The 25,521-nt window shown below is 44.9% G+C and overlaps 1 protein-coding gene and 2 long non-coding RNA genes across 6 annotated transcripts in view; 2 read left to right on the forward strand and 1 right to left on the reverse strand.

The window, feature by feature from the left end:
* Positions 1 to 4,146: 4,146 nt before the first annotated feature.
* LOC134169416 (uncharacterized) lies at positions 4,147 to 7,080 on the reverse strand. The gene is made up of 2 exons (XR_009966881.1): positions 6,437 to 7,080; positions 4,147 to 4,238 (listed from the first exon to the last, which is right to left on the reverse strand). It is a non-coding gene; the product is annotated as an uncharacterized LOC134169416 (long non-coding RNA).
* A 1,028-nt stretch (positions 7,081 to 8,108) lies between these two features.
* MEX3B (mex-3 RNA binding family member B) lies at positions 8,109 to 13,429 on the forward strand. The gene is made up of 2 exons (XM_062629931.1): positions 8,109 to 8,605; positions 9,565 to 13,429. The coding sequence occupies exons 1-2, from the start codon at positions 8,347 to 8,349 to the stop codon at positions 10,986 to 10,988; spliced, it is 1,683 nt and encodes a 560-aa protein (XP_062485915.1). The 5' UTR covers positions 8,109 to 8,346; the 3' UTR covers positions 10,989 to 13,429.
* Positions 13,430 to 16,852: 3,423 nt separating this feature from the next.
* Positions 16,853 to 25,521, forward strand: part of LOC134167104 (uncharacterized) — an 80,860-nt gene continuing 72,191 nt past the window's right edge. For 3 of the 4 annotated variants that reach the window (XR_009966074.1, XR_009966075.1, XR_009966077.1), the window contains exons 1-2: positions 16,853 to 16,977; positions 17,895 to 17,995. This is a non-coding gene — a long non-coding RNA (uncharacterized LOC134167104). Of the gene's footprint in view, positions 16,978 to 17,894; positions 17,996 to 23,204; positions 23,308 to 25,521 lie in introns of those variants that run through there. The other variant, XR_009966078.1, reaches the window with a different exon arrangement.

Raw genomic sequence — 25,521 nt, forward strand, 5'->3', positions numbered from 1 at the left:
AAATATGCCAGTTCATTACTTATACAGAGCATTAATCACTACAGTAAATGTAGCATTGTGATGTGTTCAGGAAATATTTGATGAGGCTTTATAAAGGCACTCCATAAGAAAAGGCAGACAAAAGTAGTCTATGTTGTTCCTTGTGGGTGAAATTCACCTGCCCAAAGCTCAAATAAATATGTGACAGACTCTTCTGCTAACACAACTCCAATTCCACTATTATCTGTTCTGTTTTGCTTCCCACACATCCTGTAATGATGAAGATGCTTGCTTCTAAAATACCACTTGCTTTTGCGGGGAGGCAGTGGGAACTACAGAGGGCTCAGTGGGCCCTGGAAAGAGCAATGTGCTATTGATTAATCTGTCGTCTGAATGAACCCTGCTAAAGAGCTGTATTTCCAAAATTCTGGATGAAAGAATCTGTATACAAATAATGGCAGGAGGAGTGCTCTCTGGAATGATATGACTACATAAATAAGCAGTTCTTCAGTGCAGCATGTGGTTTTCTAATTTCCAGTAAAATGGAATGAGTCACACATGACAACACCACTGCCACTAACCAGTGTGGCATGGCATCTGAAAAAGATAGCACTGGAAGGGTGTGAACTGCAGAGCAGATGATGGGGCTTGAAACATCGTGTTTGCTTTGGCAGAGCAGCCACAATCTTGATGCTTTCCCACAATCTGCTCCAAGGATATAGGTTTTGTTGAGCTGTATCAGATTATTGCTCTGGGAATTTGTGTGTCCTGCCTTTGCCAATGGACAGTTCTTGATGTTTCAGATAAAGATAAATGCCCAGACTCCCCACAGGGGAATTCCAAAGTTAGATGGTGTTTCTTCAAGTAGGGTTTACATTACTGCAGAATTACCAAGGGAGGTTTTCTCTCTCCAGTACCAAATCATAAAGGATACATCTACTCAGTCAGGCAAACAAAGGCCCAAGACGGCTCTCAAGTCCAGGCTCACATACCATACATATTATTTGTATGTAAGTACATGCTCTGGTATGGGCCTTAGGCTGGGTTCACTCCAGAGGGAAGTCTAGCCATAGTCATGTTTTAGCACAGGCCCAAGATTTTCCTACTCATGTTTGGAAAGGTGCTGCTTGAAGTGGAGCTGCACAGGAGAAAAACTCCCAGTGGCTGCTGCTGCTGTTGGACCCCAAGTCTGAGAGGAGGTGATAGGGAGTCTCAAAAGATGAAAGCTCAAACTAAAGGGATTAAAACCAATCCCCTCCCCTTTATTTCTGCTCTCAGGCCTCTAGAACTGGGGATTAGATCTTCTGGTGTTAATAAACTGAAACTTGTTCATGCAAAATGTGAACAGGCATCTGTACAAAAGTAAGCTGAAAATCACCTAGGTCACATGCCTGGACCCTGTAGCAGGGCATTAAGGTTGTCAGCCTGGTAGTTATGGATGACTTGCGCTTTCTTGGTTCTGTTACATGAAAGTCACATCGGACACTTTTTCCTTCAAATGTTTCTCAGAATGAGTACTTGTGAGAGGCAGGATGGGAGAAGGGCACAAGTAATCCTTTTTCTTCTCTTGTCACGTCCTCAAACGCAGCGCTGCTGAGTGCTGTATTTAGGCAGATGTAATGGTGATGTTCTAGGTGCCCAGCATCATATTTTCATTGATTTATGTTGCTTCCTCGCTGTCAGTGTTGTCCACACTAAGGGCTCAGGAAGAACAGTAGTTCAAGCTGCAATTTAATTCCCTGTGGATGGAGATTTGCTGTGACAGAAATGCCTGTCGTGCTGGCAGTCTCTCACATCTGCTGGAGGCAGAAGAGTATGTGAAACAATAACTCTGCCAGCAGATGTGGTTCTGTAGGGACAGTAGTGTCTGTGGTACGAAAATTCTCTCCCAAAATACAGATCTGTGGGGACAGTAAGCGTCTGTGTAAGTGACAACTTTGCAGCATCTGCTGGGACAGTAATGTCTGTGATACGTAAATGCATCTCTGCATCTGCTGGGGCACTCGGAGAGAGATGTATTGTATATACCCAGTTTTAGACGTGAAAATCTCCTTCACTTGCCTTTAATTTGGGGCATTTGTTTGATTCTTCTTCCCACAAGGTTAATAAGAACCATCTTATGCAAGAAGAGCTAAAGGTATGCGTGAGTCTTTTGCACGTAGGACAGATATTGCCACATCTCAGCTGCCAAAAAAATACTGCTACATTTTCTCCTACCATAGTATTAATCATTAATGGCTTTGTTCTCAATGAACAGCCTGAGTATCTTCAATGATGCTCTTGTGAGTGCTAATGCTTTGTGGTTGCAGTGAGAACATCACATGAGCAATGTGTTTGTTCAGAGCTGAGATGCACCACAAACAGAGTGTTCTGATCCATACCAGACTTCAAACATTCCCAAGTACAGGTACGTGCAGATAGAGATTTTAATTTGGCCTCATCCCTAGGTTAGGCACTGCACCCAGGTTAGGAAGGATTGCACTGGAGACAGTCAATTTTTGAGCAGCAGCAACTCCATTCAGATGTCAGGGTATTTTGCTACAACAAAGGCTGATGTTGACATTTTTTCTTAGATAGAGACAGATGCAAGAGCTTCTGCCTCAAGGTTATCCATTATACAGTATATTAACTAGATGTTTGAACATTGTGCTTCCTGCAGAGACAGAAATGGATGATGATTAATACTTATCAATTAAAATCTAATCTCTTCCCATGTGTATTTATAAGCTGAACTTCAACCTATAAGGCAGTTCTGTGGCAGGAATTAGATATTCTTTTTTTGGAGAGCACTGGGATATGGTCAGGGATAGATTATTCACTCATTTATTATGAGTACTGCATTTGTGCCTAGATTTTGCCTAGGCGTTGTATATAAACATAGTCTTTGTACAAAGGCATTTAGAAACAATTAGCATTAAAGGGACAATTATTTTCCTTCTTGTAGCAGCACTGAGTAGGGGGGAAGGGATGGAGGGGAGAGGAAGCTGAAGGTTATACATGTTTTATGACCATAATTATAATTAACTATTTCACAGATTTAAATTAAATTAAAATTTAATTATAATTTACTATTTCAGAGATTAAAATTGACGAAAAAAGGCTCAAGGTTATGAGCTACCTCTAAGAGTTATCCAGCTCTGTCTAAACATACAAATATAAATCTTTTCTTCAGTTTTTTTAAATCTAGCTACTGTTTAATAGATAGTGTCCGCAGTGCGATAGGTGCTTTGCAGCCTTGAGACGCCAGTGCTGCATCACGAACTGAATACTGGCCCAAGGGCCGTGGTAACAAAGAGCTCCAATCCCACAGCCGCGTGCAGAGGAGCACTCCATTGAGAGCGCTGCATGCAGGGGCAGCCTGGAAGGCTGGGCTCTAAACACATAACGGGAGAGCAGAGGAAAGGCAGAACGATTTCCATTTTCAAACTCTGGTCAGCACTGTTGTTAAACACCACTTAATTTGGATATGCAGTGTGATAACCCTTGTTTGTAAGGGAGAGGCAGAATGGAACAATAAGTGAAGGAGGCCACTTGCAATCCAGGTTGAGAGTTTGAAGTGGGCAAGTGATCTGGCTGGTTAGTTCTGATTTATGGTAAAGGCATCTTTATGCTTTTTGAATCGCCTTCCATCAGTCATGTTAAACAAAACCGCATTCTTGTAAGGCAGTTCATCCCCTACACACATGCACATGCTAATCACTCATGTCAAATCAACAGCAAATGCCTATGAAAAAAGTGCAGTGTGTGATGCCTATTACAAGAATCTTTCCTGTTTTAATATTCTGTAAACAAGCATTTTAGTTTAGTAAAGCCATTAGCAACTCGTGTAAATTTACAGCACTGTCAATGTTTTCAGAGACTGGTTGTGACTGTTACAGGCCTGAGACTTTTTCTGGTTTATGTCAAAATTGCTTCTGGGACAAGTTGTCCCAGAATATCTTTGTTTTAAAAGAAAATATTTTGCAAATGAATTCTGTAACAGGGAGAGGTTTACACTTATGGGGATGGAAGCTCATGTGGAGGAAATCATCAACAGCATCTCCCCATTTGTGTATTTTGATGTGACATTCCTTACCATGAGGGAAAGAGGCGCTTCTGCAGCTTCCCTACCCCTGAGCCTCCTTCCAGCTCAGGGAGGTATCGCAAAGCCACTCACCACTCCATCTCCATTTTATTTGTTGTCATTTATTAACACAACCATACTGGTTTGAGATCTCTGCCCATCTCTTAGTAGAAGGCACCCAAAGTGGTTGGAACAACTAGTGGAAAAATAATAAATGTTTTCAGCTGCAGTTGTTCAGCTTCTGGATGAGTTGTTGTTTATAAACATCTTGTCTAGAGCTGTCAAGAGGTGGAGCCAACATCATTGAGAGATGATAAATTCTGACACGGTACTCTGAGATTTTGCTGCCACTGAATGTAGGTTAATATGGGATTCAATGGGAAATCTGGCTTGTCTATTGCTACGTATTGCAGAAAAAGAACTTTTCATTTGTCTGCAGATTGCTAATTGAAGTTTATTGCACATGCAAAAGGTTAATTTGGGTATGTTACCCCAGTAATCACATGTACTGTCTCAGAATAAACTATACTCCTATGCCTATTAATGATCTGGCCTGTGGGATTTGGGACATTATTTTGTAAGATTATGGCAAATAAGCATTTTAGTAAGCAGCAGTGTCCTTAAGGGTAAACAACTGGGACAGAGTGGAGTTGCAAGTCTCTGGTATGAAATCCTTTTCTTTGACCCTTAATTTAGTTATTCCCCAAGATGCATGTAATTTATTCTTTGTGATGATACACTGAAAACAGAGGTCTCATCTGTTCTAGATGAAAATTATATCCTATTCTTATTATTGCTAATGCTTTAGATTTAGAGTAGTATTTAAAGGCCTCAGATTAATTCATGACTTCTTCATGCTAGGTGCAGTGTATGTACACACAGTAAGCGCACTGCCCCAAAGACCTTACACTTTAATTAAATAAAGGTTGGAGGAAGGAAGTTTTATTACCTCTGTCACAAATGGGAAATGATAACAGAGAGAACCTAAAAGGACTGAGAATTACACTCCTCCTGCAACGAGTCCTGTATTTGCCTGTAATATATCCTCCCTTCCTGCTTTTGTTAAGCTGCTGTAAATTGGTAGGTAGATGGCTGGTCTCTCCCTCAGAGAGGGAATTTACTATAATGCTGCGTATGTTTCGAGGTTTTATGTAATGAAAGGCATTATGTAGATAGGTAGTGCTTTAATTTAGATCTGATTAAATTATTCTTGAGAAAAATTTCTGTGGAGTAGGTAGATCCATATGAGTCTTGTGTGCACTGCTTGTTGCCATATGAGCACACTATTGCATAGATTCTGTGTTCCCAGGGGGGCTGCACTGTTGGCACGTGCATGTTTTAAGGCACACCAGTATAACTTTTTTTATTGTTATTATTATTATTATTCCCTGTAGTTTTCTAAAATAGTAAAAAAGCAATAGCCCTCAAGATGTTGGACCATTGCACAGGATTCATGGGAGGCTTGACACACCAGTGCCCGCTTAGTCTCCCAGAAATGCATCTCCTTCTCCCCCTGCCCCTGGGAAGTGCTGTGCTTATTCTGAAATGCATTTTAAACATTTTCAGTTTGAACTTTTGGCTTAACATTAAAAAAAAAAAAAAGCTAGATCTTCATGAAATCTTGTTTTGGGAAAATTTTTCCTATCATCTAGGCACATAAACCTGAAGATAACTTGCTTTCCTTTTTCCTTAGTCAGTACCTGAATGTTCAGTACAGGTGTCTTGGGCTGAAGCACAACCAGAATTTAAGCAGATGAGGTGGAGAGGGAGAAAAAAGGGTGTAACATAAATCAGGAGAATAAACAAACCAAAGAACAGGTAAAATCCAAGCACAACTCAGACACTCTCCACGTATCTTTGCATTTCAGTATTAACGGCCTTCGCTGTTGGATTTCACCAACAGCAGTCCTCTACACTGACAGCCTCTCCCTCACCTCTGTCCTGTCCTGCCCCTGTCTGGTAAACGGGTACAGTTATTTTCTGTCTCACAGATTTTAGAGTCCTTGAGTTAAAAAGGCTGCAAAAATAAAATTTGCATTTTATTTAATAATAAACAGCATTATTTTTATTGCTGTCAAAGGCTCTGTCCATGCTTTTTCTCTGTTTAAAGATGCCCAATGCTGAAAATAATTAAGAGCCTTCTAGTTCCTTGAGCACTCAGAAGTAATCTCTTGTTTACCCCCTAAGGAGGTGAAGTGTAAATGTGTAAAATAAGTAATCTTTTAGATATTAAACCACCAAACTTCCTCGGTTGATGAGACAAGCCAAGCACTGGGGAAAGCACATCACCAGTGTATACCCTTACTAGCAAACACTGGGGCTTTGTTATAAAACATGCAAACATCCTGAGGAAGTGCCAGTAATTTGCAATAAACACTGTGTGTAAACAATTACCTGTGACTTGTTACACTTGTTTGTACAGGCAGCTGGCTAAACAGATCTGTGGGCACTTGTAAACCTCTGTGCCCTTCAAACTTGATCCTGGAAAACAATTAGTATTTGATTTCTGAAGTAAGAAGTTAAGTCTTTTGTACCTCGCAGCTGGCAAGGACTAAGTGTGGATGCTTAGAGAGACATGGACAAAAGCTGGAGAAGTAAAACGTGATGGTGGCGGTTTTATGAGAACGGCGAAGACACTTTCATGTCTTGTCACCCGACTAAAGGAGGGGTTTTGTGACAAGGTACTTGATGGGAAAACTGGTTTTACTGGTGAAGGGTCCTGTGGTGTCAGAGAGATGAAAGTGGTTTGGTCACGCAAGGTCCAAGGAAGGGGCAAGGGTGATTTATTTTCTCGTGGCTCAACAAGATGGATGTTGGGATCTGCTAGCGCAGTTAGGCGTGATGCGCCCTCTCCCTTCGGACCCTGAAGCGTTGATGCTGCACGGGTGGGGGCAGCCGGGGAGCGCAGGATTTGCCAGTCACAGCGCATCCTGTAACCCACGGCTCACCCCGCCCGATCCCTACGCAGGGCAGCCTGAGGAGCGGCGGCACCTCCGCTCTCCCGCTCCAGGTGCTGCCGCCGAGGACTCGCTGCTGCTGTGCCCCCAGGGAGGAGCAGGAGGCACCTCCGCAGCCGCTGCCATCCCGCGGCTCCCGTTGTCCCGCCGCAGGGGGAAACCCAGGGGAGGGCCCCGGGGCCGTGCGAGGAAGCTGGGGCCGGGCCCGGGCCCCTCGGGTCTCGGCCGCGGCGTTGCGCGCGCGCAGTGCGCAGCGCGGGGGAAGGGCGCGCAGGCGCAGGGCGCGCCCCGGCGGCGGGCGGGAGCCGCTAAGGGGGCTCTGCGCTCTCGGTGCAGCCACCGACCCGCGGGGTCCGTGAGGGACGGGACGGGACGGTCCGGGCCGCGCAGCCCGCCCGGTGCCGGCCTCCATCGAGTGCGGCGGGCGCCGGTGCCGGCAGCGCGCTCCTGCCGGGGCACACAAAGGACCGCGGTGTCCGCCCATCTCGGCACACGCCCCCCTGCCAAACACAAAATAACCACCCAAAGGAGCCCAGCCCCCCCGCCGGCGCTGTGCCGGGAGCGGGCGGGGAAGCAATCCCCGGCCGGCGAGGAGACGGGCAGCACGGCGAGGCCGGGGGAGCGCAACCGGGCTGCGGGGCCCGGTATTGTTTCGGCATCCGACAACAAAGAGCGGAGCCGGGCCGGGGTGCGGGGGGTGGGGGGGGGTCAGCGCCGGCCCCTCCGCGCCGCGCCCGGCCAATGGCGGCGGTGCGGGGCTGTCAGCGATCGCGGGTGCGCTGCGGGCCCCCCCCCCGCTCCCCCCGTCCCTCCGCCCTCCGCCCGCCTCTCCGGAGCCGTCTGGCTGCAGCAGCGCCTCAGACAGAGGAGGGGAGAGGAGGGAAAAAAAACGCTGAGTGAGTGGAGTGGAGCCTGGGAGGGGCTCCTTAAAGAAACGCTGCCGTCGCTTGGCATTGTGGCCGGCGAGGAACTCGAGGGGGGGAAGCCATCGGAGCTCCTCTCGCTATCCTCTTCCCACCCCCCCACCCCACCCCCAGCCAAAAAAAAAAAAAAAAAAGGAAAAAAAAAAGCAAACCAAAAAAAAAAAAAAAGCAAACCTCCGGGGGGGAACCGTGGGGGGGGTCCTGAGAACATCTTATAAACCGGATTGCACTGAGCGGAGGGGAAAAAAAGGAAAAAAAAAGATACAAAATATACAAGCAAAAGGCAACAACTCCCCGGTCTCCAGCAGTTGCCCACCCTCCCTTCCCTTCTCTCCTGCTGGCCATCTGCCTTGGGTTTTCCTTTGTGTCTGATCTTTTACTACTGAGCCGAGCGCAGGAGGAGGGTGCAGCGCTCGCAGGGACTATGCCCAGCTCGCTTTTCGCAGACATGGAGAGGAACGGGAGCGGCGGCGGCGGCGGCGGTGGCGGTGGTGGCGGGGGAGAGACCCTGGATGACCAAAGAGCCCTCCAGATCGCCCTGGATCAGCTCTCCCTGCTGGGGCTGGACAACGACGAGACGGGCTCCATTTACGACAGCGAGCCTCGGAAAAAGAGCGTGAACATGACCGAGTGCGTCCCGGTGCCCAGCTCGGAGCATGTCGCGGAGATAGTGGGGAGACAAGGTGGGTGACGGACGGACGGACGGACGGACTGCATGCCTCCCGGGGGTGCGGGCCAGCGGGGCTCCCCGCCGCGCTGCCGGGCGAGTGGCTCAGCTGTCGCACTGGCCGTGCCCGGGCGAGCTGCAGCCGTCCTGTGGTGGCCAGCGCCGGCTTCACCAGACAAAGAAAGTGCGGCAGTGATGTTCCCGAGGAGCGTTATGCATCAGTTTCGGGATGCACTTTCAGCTGCCGGGAGGGGAAAAGAAAATGGAAAAAAAAAAAAAAAAAGAAAAAAAAGAACAACCGCGATAATAATAAAAATTCGCTCCTTTCCTCCGGCTGCAAAAGTTAAGATTTGCAAGAGGAAACGGGAGGAAAATGGGAGCCTCGATGCTTCCTCCCCCCAAACTTAGAAATCGTGGATTATTTTTAAGGAAGAGAAATGGAGTGGGGAAGTGGAACAATGGGACTGGAATAAAGCATCCGCAGTGGGGAATGTGGCTCATTCCATACAGCCGCTGCTCCTCACCTTCCTAGGAACTGATTTTATTTTTTCGAGAGGAAAGTGCTGAGCAGGAATGCGGACTGGCGGGTGTCTTGGTTTGTTAGGGCTGCTTGCATTTTATTTTATTTTGTTCTGGTCATGCAGTTTTTCTGCACACTCCTTTTTGTGTTGCCATTCCTGTGAACTGCACGTTGGTAGTTTTGGGGCAGTTTGCATGGCAGATGTATCTGTGGCCACTTGCGATGCCTTTGGGTGTGTGCCAGAGCTGTGGGCTGACATTACTTTACACTGTGACTGGGATGACTGGACGAGATGCCAGCGATCACCTGGGGTAGGGGGCAATGTGTTTCGGGTGGGTGTGTTTCTTCTCCCCTCCTTAGCTGCACCCAAATAATGGGTTGTAACCGGTTCTCCCCACCACCTCCCCTTCCTCCCCCTCCCCTTCGCCCTCCATCTCCCATATCTCTGTTCCCAGGTTGTAAAATCAAAGCTCTGCGGGCAAAGACCAACACCTACATCAAGACCCCGGTTCGCGGGGAGGAGCCGCTCTTTGTTGTGACGGGCAGAAAGGAAGATGTGGCCATGGCCCGCAGGGAAATCATCTCAGCGGCCGAGCACTTCTCCATGATCCGAGCATCACGGAACAAGAACACAGCCCTGAACGGCACTGTCCCCGGCCCCCCGAACCTGCCCGGCCAAACCACCATCCAGGTGCGGGTGCCTTATCGCGTGGTGGGCTTGGTTGTGGGGCCCAAGGGGGCCACCATCAAGCGCATCCAGCAGCAGACGCACACCTACATTGTGACCCCGAGCCGGGACAAGGAGCCAGTCTTTGAGGTGACGGGCATGCCCGAGAACGTGGACCGGGCCCGGGAGGAGATCGAGGCGCATATCGCTATGCGCACCGGCGGCATCATCGAGCTGACGGACGAGAACGACTTCCACGCCAACGGCACGGATGTGGGCTTCGAGCTAAACGGCACCGGCAGCCTCTGGAGCAAGCCAACGCCACCCAGCATCACGCCCACCCCAGGCCGCAAGCCCTTCTGCAACTACCGCAACGACAGCTCCAGCTCGCTGGGCAGCGCCTCCACCGACTCCTACTTCGGCGGCGGCACGGGGGGGGGCGGCGGCGCCCGCCTGGCCGATTACAGCCCCCCGAGCCCGGCGCTGAGCTTCACCCACAACGGTAACAACAACAACAACAGCGGCAGCGCCAACGGCTATGTGTACGGCGGCGGCGGCGGCGCCGGCGACGTCCTCTCCTCCCCGGACTGCTGCTCCGAGCTGCCGTTCGACTCGCCGCCCGGCTTCGACCTGGCGCCCGCCCCGCCGCCGGGGGCCGCGCTCCTCTGGCCGCAGTTCGAGCGCGGCCCCGCCGCGCCCCCCTCGCCCGCGCCCTCGCCCGCCACCGCCTTCCCGGGCGCCGCGCCCGCCAATGCCAACCTGGCGCTGCTGGTGAGCGGCCCCCGGCGCGGCGGCGGCGCCCCGCCCCCGGCGCGGCTCTCCCCGCCCCTGCACGGCGGCGCGGCGGGGCCCGAGCACCCGCTGGCGCGGCGGGTGCGCAGCGACCCCGGCGGGCGGCTGCTGGCCGGCTCCTACCCGCTGTACGGCAACGGGCTGGGCGCGCACCTGCCGGGGCTGCCCTCCGACTCGTCCGGCTCCTCCTCCTCCTCGTCCAGCTCCTCGTCCAGCTCCTCCTGCTCGTCGTCCGGCGTGCGGCGGAAGGGCAGCCGCGACTGCTCGGTGTGCTTCGAGAGCGAGGTGATCGCGGCGCTGGTGCCCTGCGGCCACAACCTCTTCTGCATGGAGTGCGCCAACCGCATCTGCGAGAAGACGGAGCCGCAGTGCCCCGTCTGCCACAGCGCCGTCACCCAGGCCATCCGCATCTTCTCCTGAGGGCCGGGAAGCGCAGGGCAGGGCCGGGCTGAAGCCGGTCGCACCGGGGCCCGCGAAGGGGGTGCGGGCTGCGAGCGAGGCGCGGCCGAGGGAGGGCGGGGGGTGGTGGTGGTGGTGACAGCGGGTGCATGCTATAAATAATAACGGGCGACTCCATTCTAGTGCTAGGCTAGTTTTTACACTGTACTTTAATACGAAGCTTCCAAAACTCCCCCTTTTTTTATAAACAAACAAAAGAAAAAACATAGAAAAAAAAATACTGAAAGTAGAAGATGCATATGATGATGACAATGGTGTGTGGACTGTTAGTAAACCGTGCTGGTAGTTCCTAGGATGCTTATTATGAAATAATTAAATCTATGGGTGGATACTTTTCTGAATGTTCTTGAAAGGGCAAGAAGTTCCTGTGAAAAAAACCATGATACTGCAGCTTTATCAAAGTTTAAAAAAGAAAAAAAAAAAACCACAAACTGTAACATATCTCTTATATATATTAAAAACGTTTAAAGGTTTTAAAGATAAATTGCATTAATACAGATTGAAGTATTTTATTCTTTTTTGACTTGAAAAATTATATTTCATATTGCAAAGATGTTTACAAGTATTTTAATTTAAGTTCAGTGAACTTTTTGTAGCTGGGTTAAATCTTTTTTATTTTAGTATGGCCTTATGGCAAAGAACACTGTATTATTTTAATATCACACAATTGTGAACGGAATTACAAACCATAAAATGTGTAATGCTTTGAACAGTATTCTGTTGGGATGGAGATTTTATAGGTTCAGAAAAAAAAATCTTTTAGATCTGCTTCACCCAGCATATTTTCTATTCAGTGATATAAAGCATATTTTATTCTATATTATTACAAAAATGGAAATGTATAAACATATGTCAAAAGGAACTGTTGAAGCTTTCTAACATTTGTATAAATAGAATTCAGTGGAAATTACAAAAATTCTGTTGCACCACTATAGTTTTAGTATTTCTATTTTAATACATTTGTTTACCACTTGTTTATGTATATGTAGGTGACGTTACTTGAGCTTAAATGTACTTTACTGAGCAAAGTTTAAAAAACAAAGTATATTTTATTTTATGATAAAGGGCCTTTAACCTCATGGTCAAATACTAATATTATATTTGCTGAGACAAGATTTGAAATTGTATCAAGAGTTTTATTTTTCTGACATTTAAAGTTCTACATAATAAAAGTAAAACTTAAGTAATGGTGCTACTTCATGTTTTTTTAAGTATTTCTATATAAATAAAATAAAATATTACAGAAAAAAAAAAGAAGTGCTCTGTGTCGTGATTTGATGAGATGTGCTGAGAGTTTCTTCTGGAATATTTCGTTCCCTGCTTGTAGCACTGAAACATGTTGGGAGTTCAAACTCTGTCATGTTAATGTTGCTGGAACTCTTTAGCTTGTGAAAGCTTCCAGAAGAATCCTGCCAGCGATTCAGCGATCATACCTTAGAACATGTTTTTAAGGGAAAAAAAATGACTTGTGTTTTTGTAATGTGTGGTACATTGCTGAGCTTATTCCACATCTAAAAGTAAGATTTTTTTCTCAGAATTTTTAGTCATGAAAAATACTTGTTGGTGTGTGAATTGTTACCTTTAAGTAAAGCCTGTGTAAGAAGCAGAACCGGCAGCTTTGGTGTGTACAAACTGCCGTAGCAGGGGTGGCTCTGCTGTTGGCTGTGTTCTGTAAAACTCATGCCTGGGGACCTCCCAACACTGCCCAGACCTGGTGTTTAGTTCTACAGTGGAGCCAGGGCTTCAGCTGCCTTCCTGAGTGCTTGGAAGTGCTGCTTGGTGTTTGATGGTTGTGGTTCAGGTAATTGGTGTTGACAAGCTTATTTGAATACAAAATTTATTGCCATATAAAGTTTGTTTGCTTTTGATGGTACCTGCAGTGGTGTTGGGGTGAAGGAAGTACAGAGAGCTTGTTAGCTTTCTGACTAACGAGCCTACGAACCCACCAGGCAAACCCCGCAATATTTTTGTTGCTGATTGTAGTCAACGTGTTTGAATGAACTTGCTGGATAGAGCGTGTCAGAGCATATTTCAGGAGGTAGCTGCAGATCACTTTAAATGTTGGTTTTGTGCATGTGCCGGTGCACTTCTCAGCAGGAGAGTGCAAACAGCAAAACAAGCCCTAAACTGTAGCGTATTTCATACGTCCTACTTTGTGCTTAGCAGTGTGTGCCAGAGCTGCTCTGCTCCGATCTCCTTTATGGACTCCAGAGCTGCTGGTTGGGTGGGAAGGGGGAGGAGGGAGGATGCGGCAGGGGATGATGGGATCTCTTTGTTTGATTTGATCTGATTTTTGCTTCTTTCATTGAACTGTGATTGTGGTATCATCTGATTTATAGAGTTAAAATCTCTCACTTGAGTGTTGCATTTGTGTCAGGAAGCTTGTCATTTTGAATGATGGGTGGTAAAAAAGACCCCACCCAGTGCTGTGGAAGAGAATCCAGAGAGTGGCAGAGAAGGTGTGCTTAAATACAGTAGTGGCACAGATACTGACCAAAAAACCCTTGGCAAAATCGGTTACTTCAAAAGGATCAGGAAGTTTAAGTCCACATGTGTATTTTCTTAATGATGGGTGTTTAGGAAATGTACTCAAAATGCGTCAATCAATTTCTTGTTTCAGTGTAAACATCCTGTGCTCTTGTCTGGGTTAAGTTGTGAAAATGGGTATGAATAAAAAAGTGAGTTTGATCACTTTGTATTTCTCAAGCTTAGTGAAACCAAAAGGTCAATAGGGTGAACAGCAAGTGAAAACTAAATTCTCCTCCCTTTTTTTTCCCCCCTTAATGTCCAATGCTTTGTGTCTCCGTGATGTTGACAGCAGTGGTACAGAGGGCTGTGAGCTGCCGATGTTCCTCTGGAGAACTGCACTTGTGCAGCAGCTTGACAAACGCTATGGACAGGGCGGTGGGACAGGGCATTGCCCTGCTCAGTGCTGAGCCCCTCATTAATGTGACCACCTCATCGTCTGTGTTCATCCTGCAGGACTTCACTTGCTATTTTCTTTACCAAGCTGTGGCTGAAACAAAGACAATCCTCTCTTCATCTGTGGCTCTGGTGGCCTTTTTAGCCTCTGTATGCTGTTTCACCCCTTTTGCATGCTCCAATGCTCCATGTGCAAGTCATTTGAGAGATGGGAAGATGGGCTGCAGTGCCTTAAAACCTGATTGTGTTCATTTCTCTTTGGGAATTATTTTGCCTGCAGAGGGATTGGTCTGGATTACTCTTGCTTTGGTGTCCAATGATGCTTTTGCCTGGTGGCAGCAGCAGAGCCAGCCCTTTGCCGCCCAGCACGCTGGTGGGGTCAGCAGCATCCACCCGCAGCAGTTCTGATGTAGGGCTGGTGTGTTCCCCTCTGTTGGCAGGTTTTCAGAGGTGTGCTGGCACATGCAGGGTCCATTGTGCTATGTCTTATCCTGGGTTACAATGATGTGCCCCAGACCCAAATCTGTTCCCGGTGAGTGTGGTTTTAAATCCCTTGTCTTTGGCTGGTAGAGATGAGTGTGTGTAGGAATGTGCAGGCTACACATTTGTGCTGCGCCCCAGATTTATGCTGAAGGTCAGTCCCTCAGACCGCAGAGGCCATAAATCAGCACAGAATTTGTCCCAGGGTTTGGGGCCATATGGTGTATGGGAGCAGGAGAGGGATGCCCATGTGGAAGAAGAATAAAGTCCTATGTTTGGTGCAGGAATATTTCAAAGCCTGAGAAAGGGGCAAAGTTCAGTTTCTAATTGAGTGCTTTGAAACATATAGATGTATACGGTCAATGTTTATCTTCCAGAACAAAGATCACTTTGTTTTGCCAAATGTTTATGTGTTGGTGCTGAAAACTGCTCCATGAGAGGCTCTGAGGCAGTGCTCAGGGGTGCAGATGTCCCCATCACATGTGCCCAGCTTGGCCCTGCTGCCCAGCCCGCTGCTTGGAGGGATCTGCGAGGACCTGCACCTTCCGAGTGTTTTTCTGCCTTTGCTAATGTACGTGTGCGGTTCCCAGTGCGTATACACATCATTATCTCCAGCAAGGGTACATTTACATCTGTAAGAATTATTGCATACCAAGTCCTGAGCTTAATTATTCCTCTGTCCATATCTTGTACTCCACAGAATTTGCATAACAATCAGACATCAAAGCCAGAACCCTTCAGTGGAAGAAAGGCCTTTCCACTATATTATTTTAACAAAATAAATTATAATGATCAATTTAATCTAAATTTACTCTTTAGATATTTTTTCTGCAAATCCATTGAAATGACACTTAAAAGCAAACTTTAAATTTAGTGGTAAGAATCTAGTACAGTAAGGTATTTAAATTAAATTGCGTTTTGTTTGATGTTTCTTATTCCTCTCTACCCCTCACCCTTCTTTTTTTCCCTCCATTCTCCTTGTCTTGCCATTTTGGAAATTGAACTGTCCCTGAAGTAAATGGGAATTCTGCTGCTGGAAGAGCACACTGCTGGGTGTTGCATTTAATTGATCTAGAAATAGCAAAAAGTAATTATTCACCCTGTCTCTGCTTATTTGTGTTTCCTGTACCTGTTGCCTCTCTAGTAGAGATGTTTCAATTAGAGAACAAAGAGCATTTTAAAGCAAAGGTAGTTAAGTCTGTATGATCATTTGAATTCCTGATTTACCTTTTTACACTAATCAAACTGGCAAATGCCAAGGGACCTGAGTTTGCAGGTAAAGAAGTGCTTTATTTGATGGTGGGTGATGTGGGAAGACACTCATAACTGCTGTGTTCTCTTGCTTTGTTCTCAGAAAAAGTATATATAGATATATGTATGTGACCATATATTTAATATATACTTGTGTACACAGGTGACTGCTTAATATTGTCCAGAAAATCATGGATTATAAAGTCTTTCCTTTTTCAGTGCATTAAACACACTGTAATACCAGAAAAACTTTTATTGCAGTTTTATTACTTGATATTAAGGATTTTAATGAAGCTTTCACAGTTGGATATGTAAATTAATTACATCTCATCTAATTTTTAATTTTGATTAAAATGTAACAAGCTTATTCTGTCTTACTTTTGGTGAATTAGGTTCTATCATGATGTGCTTATATAGTGATGAAGTTGTATCAAAACCACTTAAGCATTTGGTATATGGATTATTCTTTAATTTTATCTGTACACCTATAGCATGTGCAATTCTGACTGTGCCCTAGATATATACCTGCATATGTGCACAATAATGTGAATACCATAGAGCCTGGTCTGTAAGGTTTGTGCAGTCCTGGTAAATAGCCTCTATCATGTGATTTAGCGTAAGGTGTCCCTGCCCATGGCGGGGGGGTTGGAAGTAGATGATCTTAAGGTCCTTTCCAACCCTAACGATTCTATGATTCTATGTTGAATTTTTGGCTTTAGAATCATAGAATGGTGTGGATTGGAAAGGACCTTAAGATCATCCAGTTCCAACCCCCTGCCATGGGCAGGGACACTTCACACTAGACCGTGTCACTCAAGGCTCTGTCCAGCCTTGCTTTGAACACTTCCAAGGACAGCGCATCCACAATTTCCTTGGGCAGCCTGTTCCAGTGCCTCACCAATCTCACAGTAAATAATTTCTTCCTTAAATCTCGCTGTTTAAGTTTAAACCCATTACCCCTTGTCCTATCAGTATGATTGCTGATGAAGTGTCCCTCTTCAGCATCCTTGTAGGCCCCTTCAGATACTGGAAGGTTACTATGAGGTCTCCGCACAGCCTTCTCCAGGCTAACCAGCCCCAGTGCTCTCAGTTTCTCAGCCTGCCCTCATACGGGAGGTGCTCTAGCCACCCGCCATCCTCCTACCACTACTTAAGGAGTATCAGGTGTGGCTGCAGGAATTACTTGGATTCATTCTAGGCTGTTTTCTTCTGGGGTTTGAGCTCCATGAACCCAATAGCAGAAGTCCCTCTTGATCAGGAATTAATTTGGCCCATAAATTAAACTCTGGGAAATAAGGTTTGTTTGCATATAAAATCTTCCCTAAGGCACACAGATAATATTTCTCCTTAGCAAACTCCTTAATATGGGTTTGTTATTTGTTTGTTTGTTTTTTGTAGGAAATATTTTGTCATAGCTTTTGTAGCAACTTATAGCTGGTAAGAAGGTTATTGGTTAAGAAAATCAGTCAGTTAATATATTCATACTAAATGTGTCTTACACCTTTACCACTACATTAGCTTAGATTGATTAGCTGTCTCGAGAAATTTATGGCCTTTGATAAGATTGCACCAAGAGAAGTTTCTTGTTAGTTACAAATGGAGAACAAAAAGAGATTTTTTGATGTTACTCGTTACTGGTTTTCCACTTGTGATGGAGATGAAATACAGTGAAGTGCTTTTTCCTCTCATGTGTAAGGGCTCTTCTGCCTTTCATACCTGGTAGAATTGTGTGCCCACTCTACATTAGTATGAATGGCAATTGCCTTGTAAATGTGACTGCTGTGAATGGGTGAATAGTCTGACATCTCCTATTTTGTCCCTTGTCTTTATGTTTTATTCACTTTTACCCTCCACAAAAGGGCCATAATTCAGACCTGAGAAAATGGTAGCATGCTCCAGTTTGTTATAGATCTTGTGACAGGTTTTATTTGCTTTTGATGTTCTTTATATTTTGATGGGTGTACTAAACAGTAGAAGCTATTTTAATGAAAGGGAAAATTCAACGAGAGCGTGATCTAGAAACAGTGGGTTTGATAGAGTCACAGAAGTTCCTGATATACGTTGGGAAATTATTTCCACAAATTAACTGTAAAGGGCAAGTAAATCACCTCCCTTTAAGAGTTAGAACAAAACAGTGTTTTTCAGGATCTTCAGTTCTGCTACTGAGTCATTGTATCATCTCAGCTAATTAATTTTACCTTTTATATGCTTCAGGATTTCCATCTGTGAATGAACTAATGACACCTACTTACAGGCAGCATTGTGAAGTTTAATTAATTGACATTATTGAAGAATCCTGAGGTTGAAGTCCTGATGTAAGTACAAATATTATTACTGATACTTTGTAATTAATCAGTTCACAGTAGCCAGCGTGTGGGAATCATTAGTCTAGAGCAAACAAACACGCAACTACATTGTATTTGAAATCTGTGTGGAGTTTTTTTCCCAGATACCTGGTTTTACATGTTATCTGAACAATCTTACACTGTAAGTGTAAGAATCTCCCTTCCTCCTGTTGTACACACAGGTGTGGTAGCCTTGATGTGGGAGAAATACGAGATCCCAGTGTTATATGTAGGTCCCTGCTAGCCTTTGTTGAGGATACAGAAAAGCAACTTGGGCTACCAATTTTCCTGCTTCCTCTGGTGTAACGTTACTAACACCTTAAAATGTGTCGCCCTTTTTTAATGGATGCTAAAACGTTATCGTTATAAAGAAGCGTACAGCACTGATGGAGTAATCCCTGTGCATTTTGCTGGCTGTTACTGAAGAGAGCTTTTTCTGGATGAAGGCAGATGGGAGGGGTGATGTCTTACGTCACAAAGCATCGGAAGGGAATTGATGTTGTGAAATTGTTTGTAATTTATATGGATAATAAGATCTATTCTTACTACTCATGGCTGGGATGCTGTTTGCATAATGATATGAGTACAGCTGTGCAGGTCTTAGGCCACATGTTTTAAAATGGCAGGAATATCTGAAAACAGTGGAATTTGAGCCTCACTGTGATTAAATACTAGGAAATGTAACTCTTTTTTTTGTAATGTTGAATACACAGTTGACAATAAGGTGAGTGCAGTTGCTATCTGTATTGCTTTATAAAGACTGATGACATTCTGGAATGACTCGATGCACTTGTTGTTGTTGGAAATCTAAGTCACAAGATATTTTTATTGGAAATATTTGCAACTGTTGTGCAAGTGCAGGGGGGAGGTTTAAAGCTTCATAAACATTCATATTTCTTTCTCCTTATGTCACTTACTTAAAAAAAAGAAAGGCAGTCACATGCAATTATGAAACTGCTTTGTGTTTGACACAGTTGAAGATGATTTCAGGCCACAAAAACGTAAGTTTCTGTGAGTAATTTGAATTTAAACCCCACTCTGCCAGAAAACATCCTCAATCTTTGGAGTCACATGGTTCTTGGAAAGCTCTTTCTTGGCTGTGCAGGAGGTCAGCCTTTCAAGGAGAGAGTCTGTGCACAAACGTGCAGCGCTGCTAATGAGAGGAATTTCACACTTCTCCTGGACACAAGCTCTGTGTTCATCCTGCTGACTGCTGCCTCTGTAGCCTTTTGGTATTAGATGCTATAATGAATGCTGGGCCATTACCGAGCTGGTGTAGCAAACCGCTGGAACTCTAGCTAAAGAGATGCCTTCCAGAAGGCAGGGTCACCCCTCTGTGAAAATAAAAAGTAATTAAAAGTGAGGTCAGCTGTTTGTCTCTGGCAACATGGCTGCCCTTCCTTTCCCCAGTGGTGATTTTCAAGCCAAATGTCCTTTTCATCGTCACTCTGGCTTAGCAGCAAAGTTGTCTGTCACTAATAGCAGGCTTCACTTCTTTCCCAGCTAACTGGTAGTCAGACTGCCAAAGAATGGCCTATCCAGAATCAGGATATGCTCAATGCACCATCCGCTGATGGTGTTCCCATCAGCCTAATTATATGACTTTTGGGTCAGACAATGTCTCATTGTGTGGCCTTTGGCAGCTACGGGGTGCCTAATGCTGCATGAATGTCTAATGCAGAGTTTGATGGCTATGACTGAGGCTGCAGTTCCATGCTGGAATTGAAAACATCCATGTAGTTTCCTTAGAAAACCAGGTCAGTGGTGCTTCCATAAAGCCTTAGCCCCAGGGAAAGCTGTTGGTTGCACATTGCCTGTACAAATCCATGCAGGGTGAGCAGTTTACATTGCGTTACTCTTTCAGGTAAATCACAATTAAGGAGTCAGATTGATTTAGTCTTCAGTGACCTATTTCAGAATCTGAATTTATTGCAGGCACCATCCATCATCCATTTATTTCCACCTTTTCTTCTATTTTGTGCATTTAAGAACACTTGTGTTCTTAACGTATCTTAAAAACGTTGCAAATACAATAAATATCGCTTTGTATCAGTAGGTTGAAAAAATCACTTTATGTTTTCTTTGACTATAAAATTTTAGGTGGAACTATCCTATCTTTACAACGCTTCCTGTAAAACCTGCCCTTTTTACAGGCAAAAGCAAGGTATGAATGTAAAAGGCAATTCATTGTAGATGAAGGCTGTAATATGCTTGTTTGTTTCAAAGGAGAAGGTATAACTAATTATGTTTTAATTGAATCTCTAATGTCAACAGCTGTTTTTAAGGGATCTTTTTAAGCTACATTTATTTTTAGTATTGTTTAAGATTGTATTTCTTTGCATGCATCTCCATTCATGCATTATTGCCCTTTAAAAAGTTTTCCCTTTCAAAGTACCAACTAACGCTGGCATATATTAAAGTCTAAGCATTGGTAAAATTCATGTTTTAGGATGCTGGCTATGACTTTTCCAGGCTAAAAGAGCAACAGACACGACCAAAATGCCCTTTGTTCCTTTTTTACTCCCAGAAGTAAAAAGTTCAAGCTCCAAACCCCAGATTGCTGAGGCCAGTTTTCAGCTGACAGTGGTTTATGTTGGCTGGCTGTTATCAGTTCCTCTACAGTGCAGCTGCTAATTACAGTAATAGCACAACTATGTCTTTAGACTGAGTAAGCCACACCAATTTAATCCTTCCCCCCTAAGTCAGCAACAGCATCAGTGAGTAGCCTTTACTTTGTAGAGGAGATAAAAAATCTAACCCCTTTCCACATGAAAAAACTTAGCCAAACTTAGGGTTTCCTGTTTCAGGGCTTGGTCCTTTTGAGTTTCCCAGAACTCCTGTCAGCCCATAAAGCTTCAGGTATTACTGTGGCTTCTCAGTGTTCTGGGTTTGTCATTTACAACTTGGATCATCCAGCAGTAGAGAGGAAGGAAACAAAGAGTCTGTACTCGGCTTGTAGAAAGATGGAAACCCTTTCACGTGGATCTCCAGAGCCTGATGTGTCCCAGCTGCTGCAGGACTTCATGGTGAGCTCTATGTTGGGCGTTAGGGTCAAGGCCACACCAGTCATCTCCGTCCCTGGCTGGGTGAGAACCATATCTGTTGGTCACCATCTCTGCTGTAAGAGGACACAGCTGCACCTCTCTGCTTACCCCTGAGCACACCTTGCAGCTTTTAATGCTTCTGTGGAGGAAGGAGCTTACTGCTCCACAGAGCAGCATCCCACAGTTAGGTTTAGCACCCTGCGGGGCATGGCTGTAGTGCTGCTGTATCTGCCTCACCCATGGTAAAATCATTTAGGGGCATCTCCCAGCCCTGTTAAGGAGGTAATGCATCCCCTTTCTCTCTGCTCTGATTGGAGGTGTTGGTTCATGTTGTGGTGGATTTGCAGGTAGCCTGTGTCTTGCTGCTATTTCCTTGCAGTTGCTGGTCTTCCTGTAGTTATGGGATCAACCCAAAGACACCCTCTGTAGTTTCCTCCGTTTCCCCTATCACCTCTCTTCTTGCTGAACTGGATGGCTTTGTGTGATTCAGTCTCTTAAGCACTCCAGAAATAGATAGAATTTGAGAGATGATTACTGTATAGCTGTGCAGGAATATGTAGCTAATATCAGTTTACTATCTAAGCTCTAATTTTCTGTAAACATCAAAACCCAGTCATCATGAGAACCCTGAGTTGGTTTTAGAAGGCAGTTCCATTATAGATTGGGATGCTGGCGTATTTGCTAAAATTACATAAACAATAAATAAGGATTTATTATCTCTTTTAGGAAATGAGCCAATAGGCTCAGAAAGACTTGACATCTGAGGCTAAGATAATAATTGATGTAGTGGCAGGAAAATAATGGCAAATCGGAAAAACTGGTGAATCCTCTACTCAACACCTGCAAATGCATGGTGATTATGTTTTTCACTGATAAATAGAGATTTGTGAGACCCATAATCTGCAAGAGCAGAGCTGACCTTTGTATTTTACCGTGTCTTGCCAGACACCCCTCTTTGTGAGTGCACTGCATCTAGTTTTGATCTCAGGCAAGTGTAAATCGCAGTTAACACTGGTGACATCACTGTAATTGCATGTATCTGAAGTAGTGTGTTTGAGAGAAAATCAGACCTGTTCGGGTGGATTCCTCAGAGGCCGAGTCTCTGAAAGCAGAGCAAATTCACGTGAGTGACATGAATTATCCCTAGCCCGCTGCTGCTGTAAATGAAAGCTGAATCTGACTGGCTTAGTGCCATGGCTTGAATAGGATTTTTGATGAAGCATGCCGCAGCTGTCTCTACAGCAAAAATGTCTTTTATTTCAATAGTGTAAAGCAAGCAGAAATACGAAGATGTGTGGTGTTTCCTCAGCATGGTGAAGGACACTTCTATGTCCACTTCTGATGGATGGGCCAGCTGTTCTTGGAGCAGCAGGCAGCTCAAACCATTTAAATGACCTGATGGGGTAACTGAGCCTAAAAACAGCCTTTGGGGCACTTGCAAGCATTTCTGAGAATATCATACTGAGCAAAACCACTTGTTGTGGTCTTGTGGGATGTACACAAGATGCAGTTAAGAATTGGTCTTGCAGCTGGATGCGAGTGAATCACTGGATTTCTCCTCTCAATTTAGTTATTAAACAGGATAATAGCCTTGCCTTGCTGTGTTAGGGTGCTGTGAAGATAACTTCCATTAAAACATGCTTAAAATTCTGGATTGGAGAGCATAATAGAAGTGTGAAGCATCTTGTTACGTTAGACGCTGCGGCATTATCAGGCATGGTTAATCCCTAGTGTTCAACAATAATTTCTCTGTAGCAGGACAGAAAAACAGGGCCAGGAAGAAATGTGCCATAGCAAGGCTGATGGTGGCTGCAATGAAGCAGCATTTTGATTTGTGGCTCTCTCAGAACTTTGCTTAATGAATTACTATTTCTTCTTGTTAGAGGTGAATGAATCACATAAAGCTGAATTCCAGGAACTGAATAGCTACATGGCATTGTATTAGGAGACATACCAATCATTCTAGGATCACTATCCTGATGTCAACAACACATACTGCATACCAACATCCACATTGTACCAAAGATGCTCTTCCATATAGCTGGAAAACTGCATGACTGTTTGTGCAAGATGAGCATATTTTTAAGCTGTCTTATTGCAAAGCTGAGTAACTTTACCGATGCATTGACTTTTAGACCTCCTGGGGAACCCTCAGCCTCCCGAGTCAACATGCGCTTTCTTTCTGACCTCAGTGGATCCACAGTTTTCCTGCCATGTATGTTTGCTGCCTGGACAGCAAGTCAGCATTTCTTCGGCCTGTGTGATCACACACATAAGGCTTCATGGAGCAGGTATGTTCTGTGTGCCTGATAAGCCAGGGAATGCATCTTGTCTCTCTCAGAAACATGCTTTTCCTGTTGTGAAGGCTATTCAAGTTATCTGTATATGATATCATGAGCTGGAAGAGAAAGGGGATTTGTGCCCTTTGAAGAAGCTCCTCCAGATTCTTTCCTGTCTCTCTTCAGTGTGATACAGCACTATTTACATTCTTTTTTATCTCTTTTTCCCCCCACTCCTTTCTTTCAGGCAGTTAGAGTCTGGGTTTGGTCTTCTTGGTGGATGCAAGTGTTAATTTCAATGTGTTACTGGATTTTTTGGTTCTGGTGCAGAAGCCAAGCTGTCTTACAGCAGCTCCTCTTTGCATTAGACCCTGTCAGGTCTCTCCTGCACTGATGCACTTATTAAAAGCTTATTTATTTATTCATTTCCTCTTCGCTATCTTTAGGTATAAGCCTGGACTTGGAAATGATCAGTCATGTTTATTTCATGTTGCCTTGCTTTTTTTATTCCCTTATATCAGTATGGAAAACCATGGTTGGTGTTGGTACAGGATTCACCCCTGGAAACCCATGTTTCTGACCCATTTATCAGTACAAATAAATTTTCTGGATTTTTTTTTCTGCTTTTCTAAGTGAAAAACTGCTGGCATTGAGAACTTCAGGGCTTTGCCATTTACAAACCTGATTAACCTTTTTCTTATTGCTGTGAATGTTTACAGAAACAAGTCCATTTTCAATTATTGCTTGTATTATTGTATGTTACTGTATATTATTTATATACCTGACTTATTTTTTCCCTTGGTCCAGGAGAGGATAGTGTACCTGCAGACCTCACCTAGGGAACAGAGAATAAGCAAACTTGGGTTGCATCCTGTGGATGAAGCTGCCTCTCAGTAGAGATACCCAGGGGTGAATGGATAATCTGATGTGACAATTTTGTTTCAAATTGTGGTGTTTTGTGCAAGATTTTGGTGCTAAATTTGACTGAGCAAGATGGAGAAGACTTAGAGTGGGCTCTAAGCTGCAGCCCACTGCACATCCTTTCAAAATGTGAAGTGAAAGACAGGGAAAGCAACCAGGTGGAATAAAAGTTTTGAATCCAGACATTCCAGTCACACAGTGAGATGTGGTTTATTTTGGAGAAATGAGCACTTGCAATCACCTGGATCATCTGCTGGTACCTATCTAGACAGGTGTTGCTAAACCATCTGAATTCAAATAGTTTAACTGTGAGGGAAAACCTACCAGTACAAACCAGTCTGGAGACACCTTTCTGCATGCAAATGGGAAAGGGGGAGGCTTGCTTTAGAAGCACAAATGTAACAGACATAGCAAAACAGAGGAAAATGAAGTATGCTGAGAAAGCAGCATGGGGGGGGGGGGGGGAGGAGGGGAATATTGGGTAGAGGTAAAGAAATGGTCTTTCTTGGGAAAGTCGCAGCAATGTAGTGACTGCGCTGAGAACCAATAGCACTGCCCTCTGAAAGCTGCTTGGTTATTGGAAATTAAGGGGAAATTCCCTATCAGATCAATTAGTGCTATAGATGGCACAAAAATAGACAGTTTCCATGCTCTAAGTGTAATTTGCCTTTTTTTTTAGCATAGATTTTGATTAGAGTCTGAGCAATTCCTTAGGCTTTGAAGAGAGTTCATGTGAGGCAACACTGGGGCATGGCAAAGGTACGTTTTCACAGGTGCTGTGATGGTTAATAAGGGGCTGTTCATAATGCAGGTTATCATCTGGTAATATAAACTTGATCTGAATCAAGAGGCACGGTGCCATCACACTTCTGTCAAATTAACCAGCATGAATGATGCAAAGTTTATGCAGCTTTATGTTTTTAGATTAGTTTTATGCTTGCTGTGGGAGGGTGGCTGACAGTGAGCCAGACAAGGTTAGCAGCTGATCTGGTGTAAAGTCTCCCAGTGCAGAGTTACCCCATTAAAGATTTTACAAGAAGTTTGCAAAGGCAAAATGAATTTGCATTGGCCCAGTTCTTTCTATCCAGCGGTCACAACATTGTGTAATACCATAAAAACAGATTTAGCTTCCCGTCAGGCTGCCAGCACAGCTCCCTGAGGTTCTGTTTTCCAAGGCCTAAGCAAGCCCCTAGTGACCCCAGTGTGGGCAGAGCAGGAGCTCAGCATGTCGAGGGGCAGCCTGGCAAGTTCC

Source organism: Pezoporus occidentalis, unplaced genomic scaffold (genome assembly GCF_034315485.1).
Source record: "Pezoporus occidentalis ecotype Australia unplaced genomic scaffold, CSIRO_AGI_Poc_V1 ctg11, whole genome shotgun sequence".
Classification (NCBI taxonomy): domain Eukaryota; kingdom Metazoa; phylum Chordata; class Aves; order Psittaciformes; family Psittacidae; genus Pezoporus; species Pezoporus occidentalis.

What these genes read in the sequence shown, in the direction of transcription:
- MEX3B (XM_062629931.1), top strand. Translation starts at nt 8,347, where the DNA reads ATGCCCAGCTCGCTTTTCGCAGACATGGAGAGGAACGGGAGCGGCGGC. An exon ending in GGAGATAGTGGGGAGACAAG is followed by an intron (nt 8,606 to 9,564) that starts GTGGGTGACGGA and finishes CTCTGTTCCCAG; the next exon opens with GTTGTAAAATCAAAGCTCTG.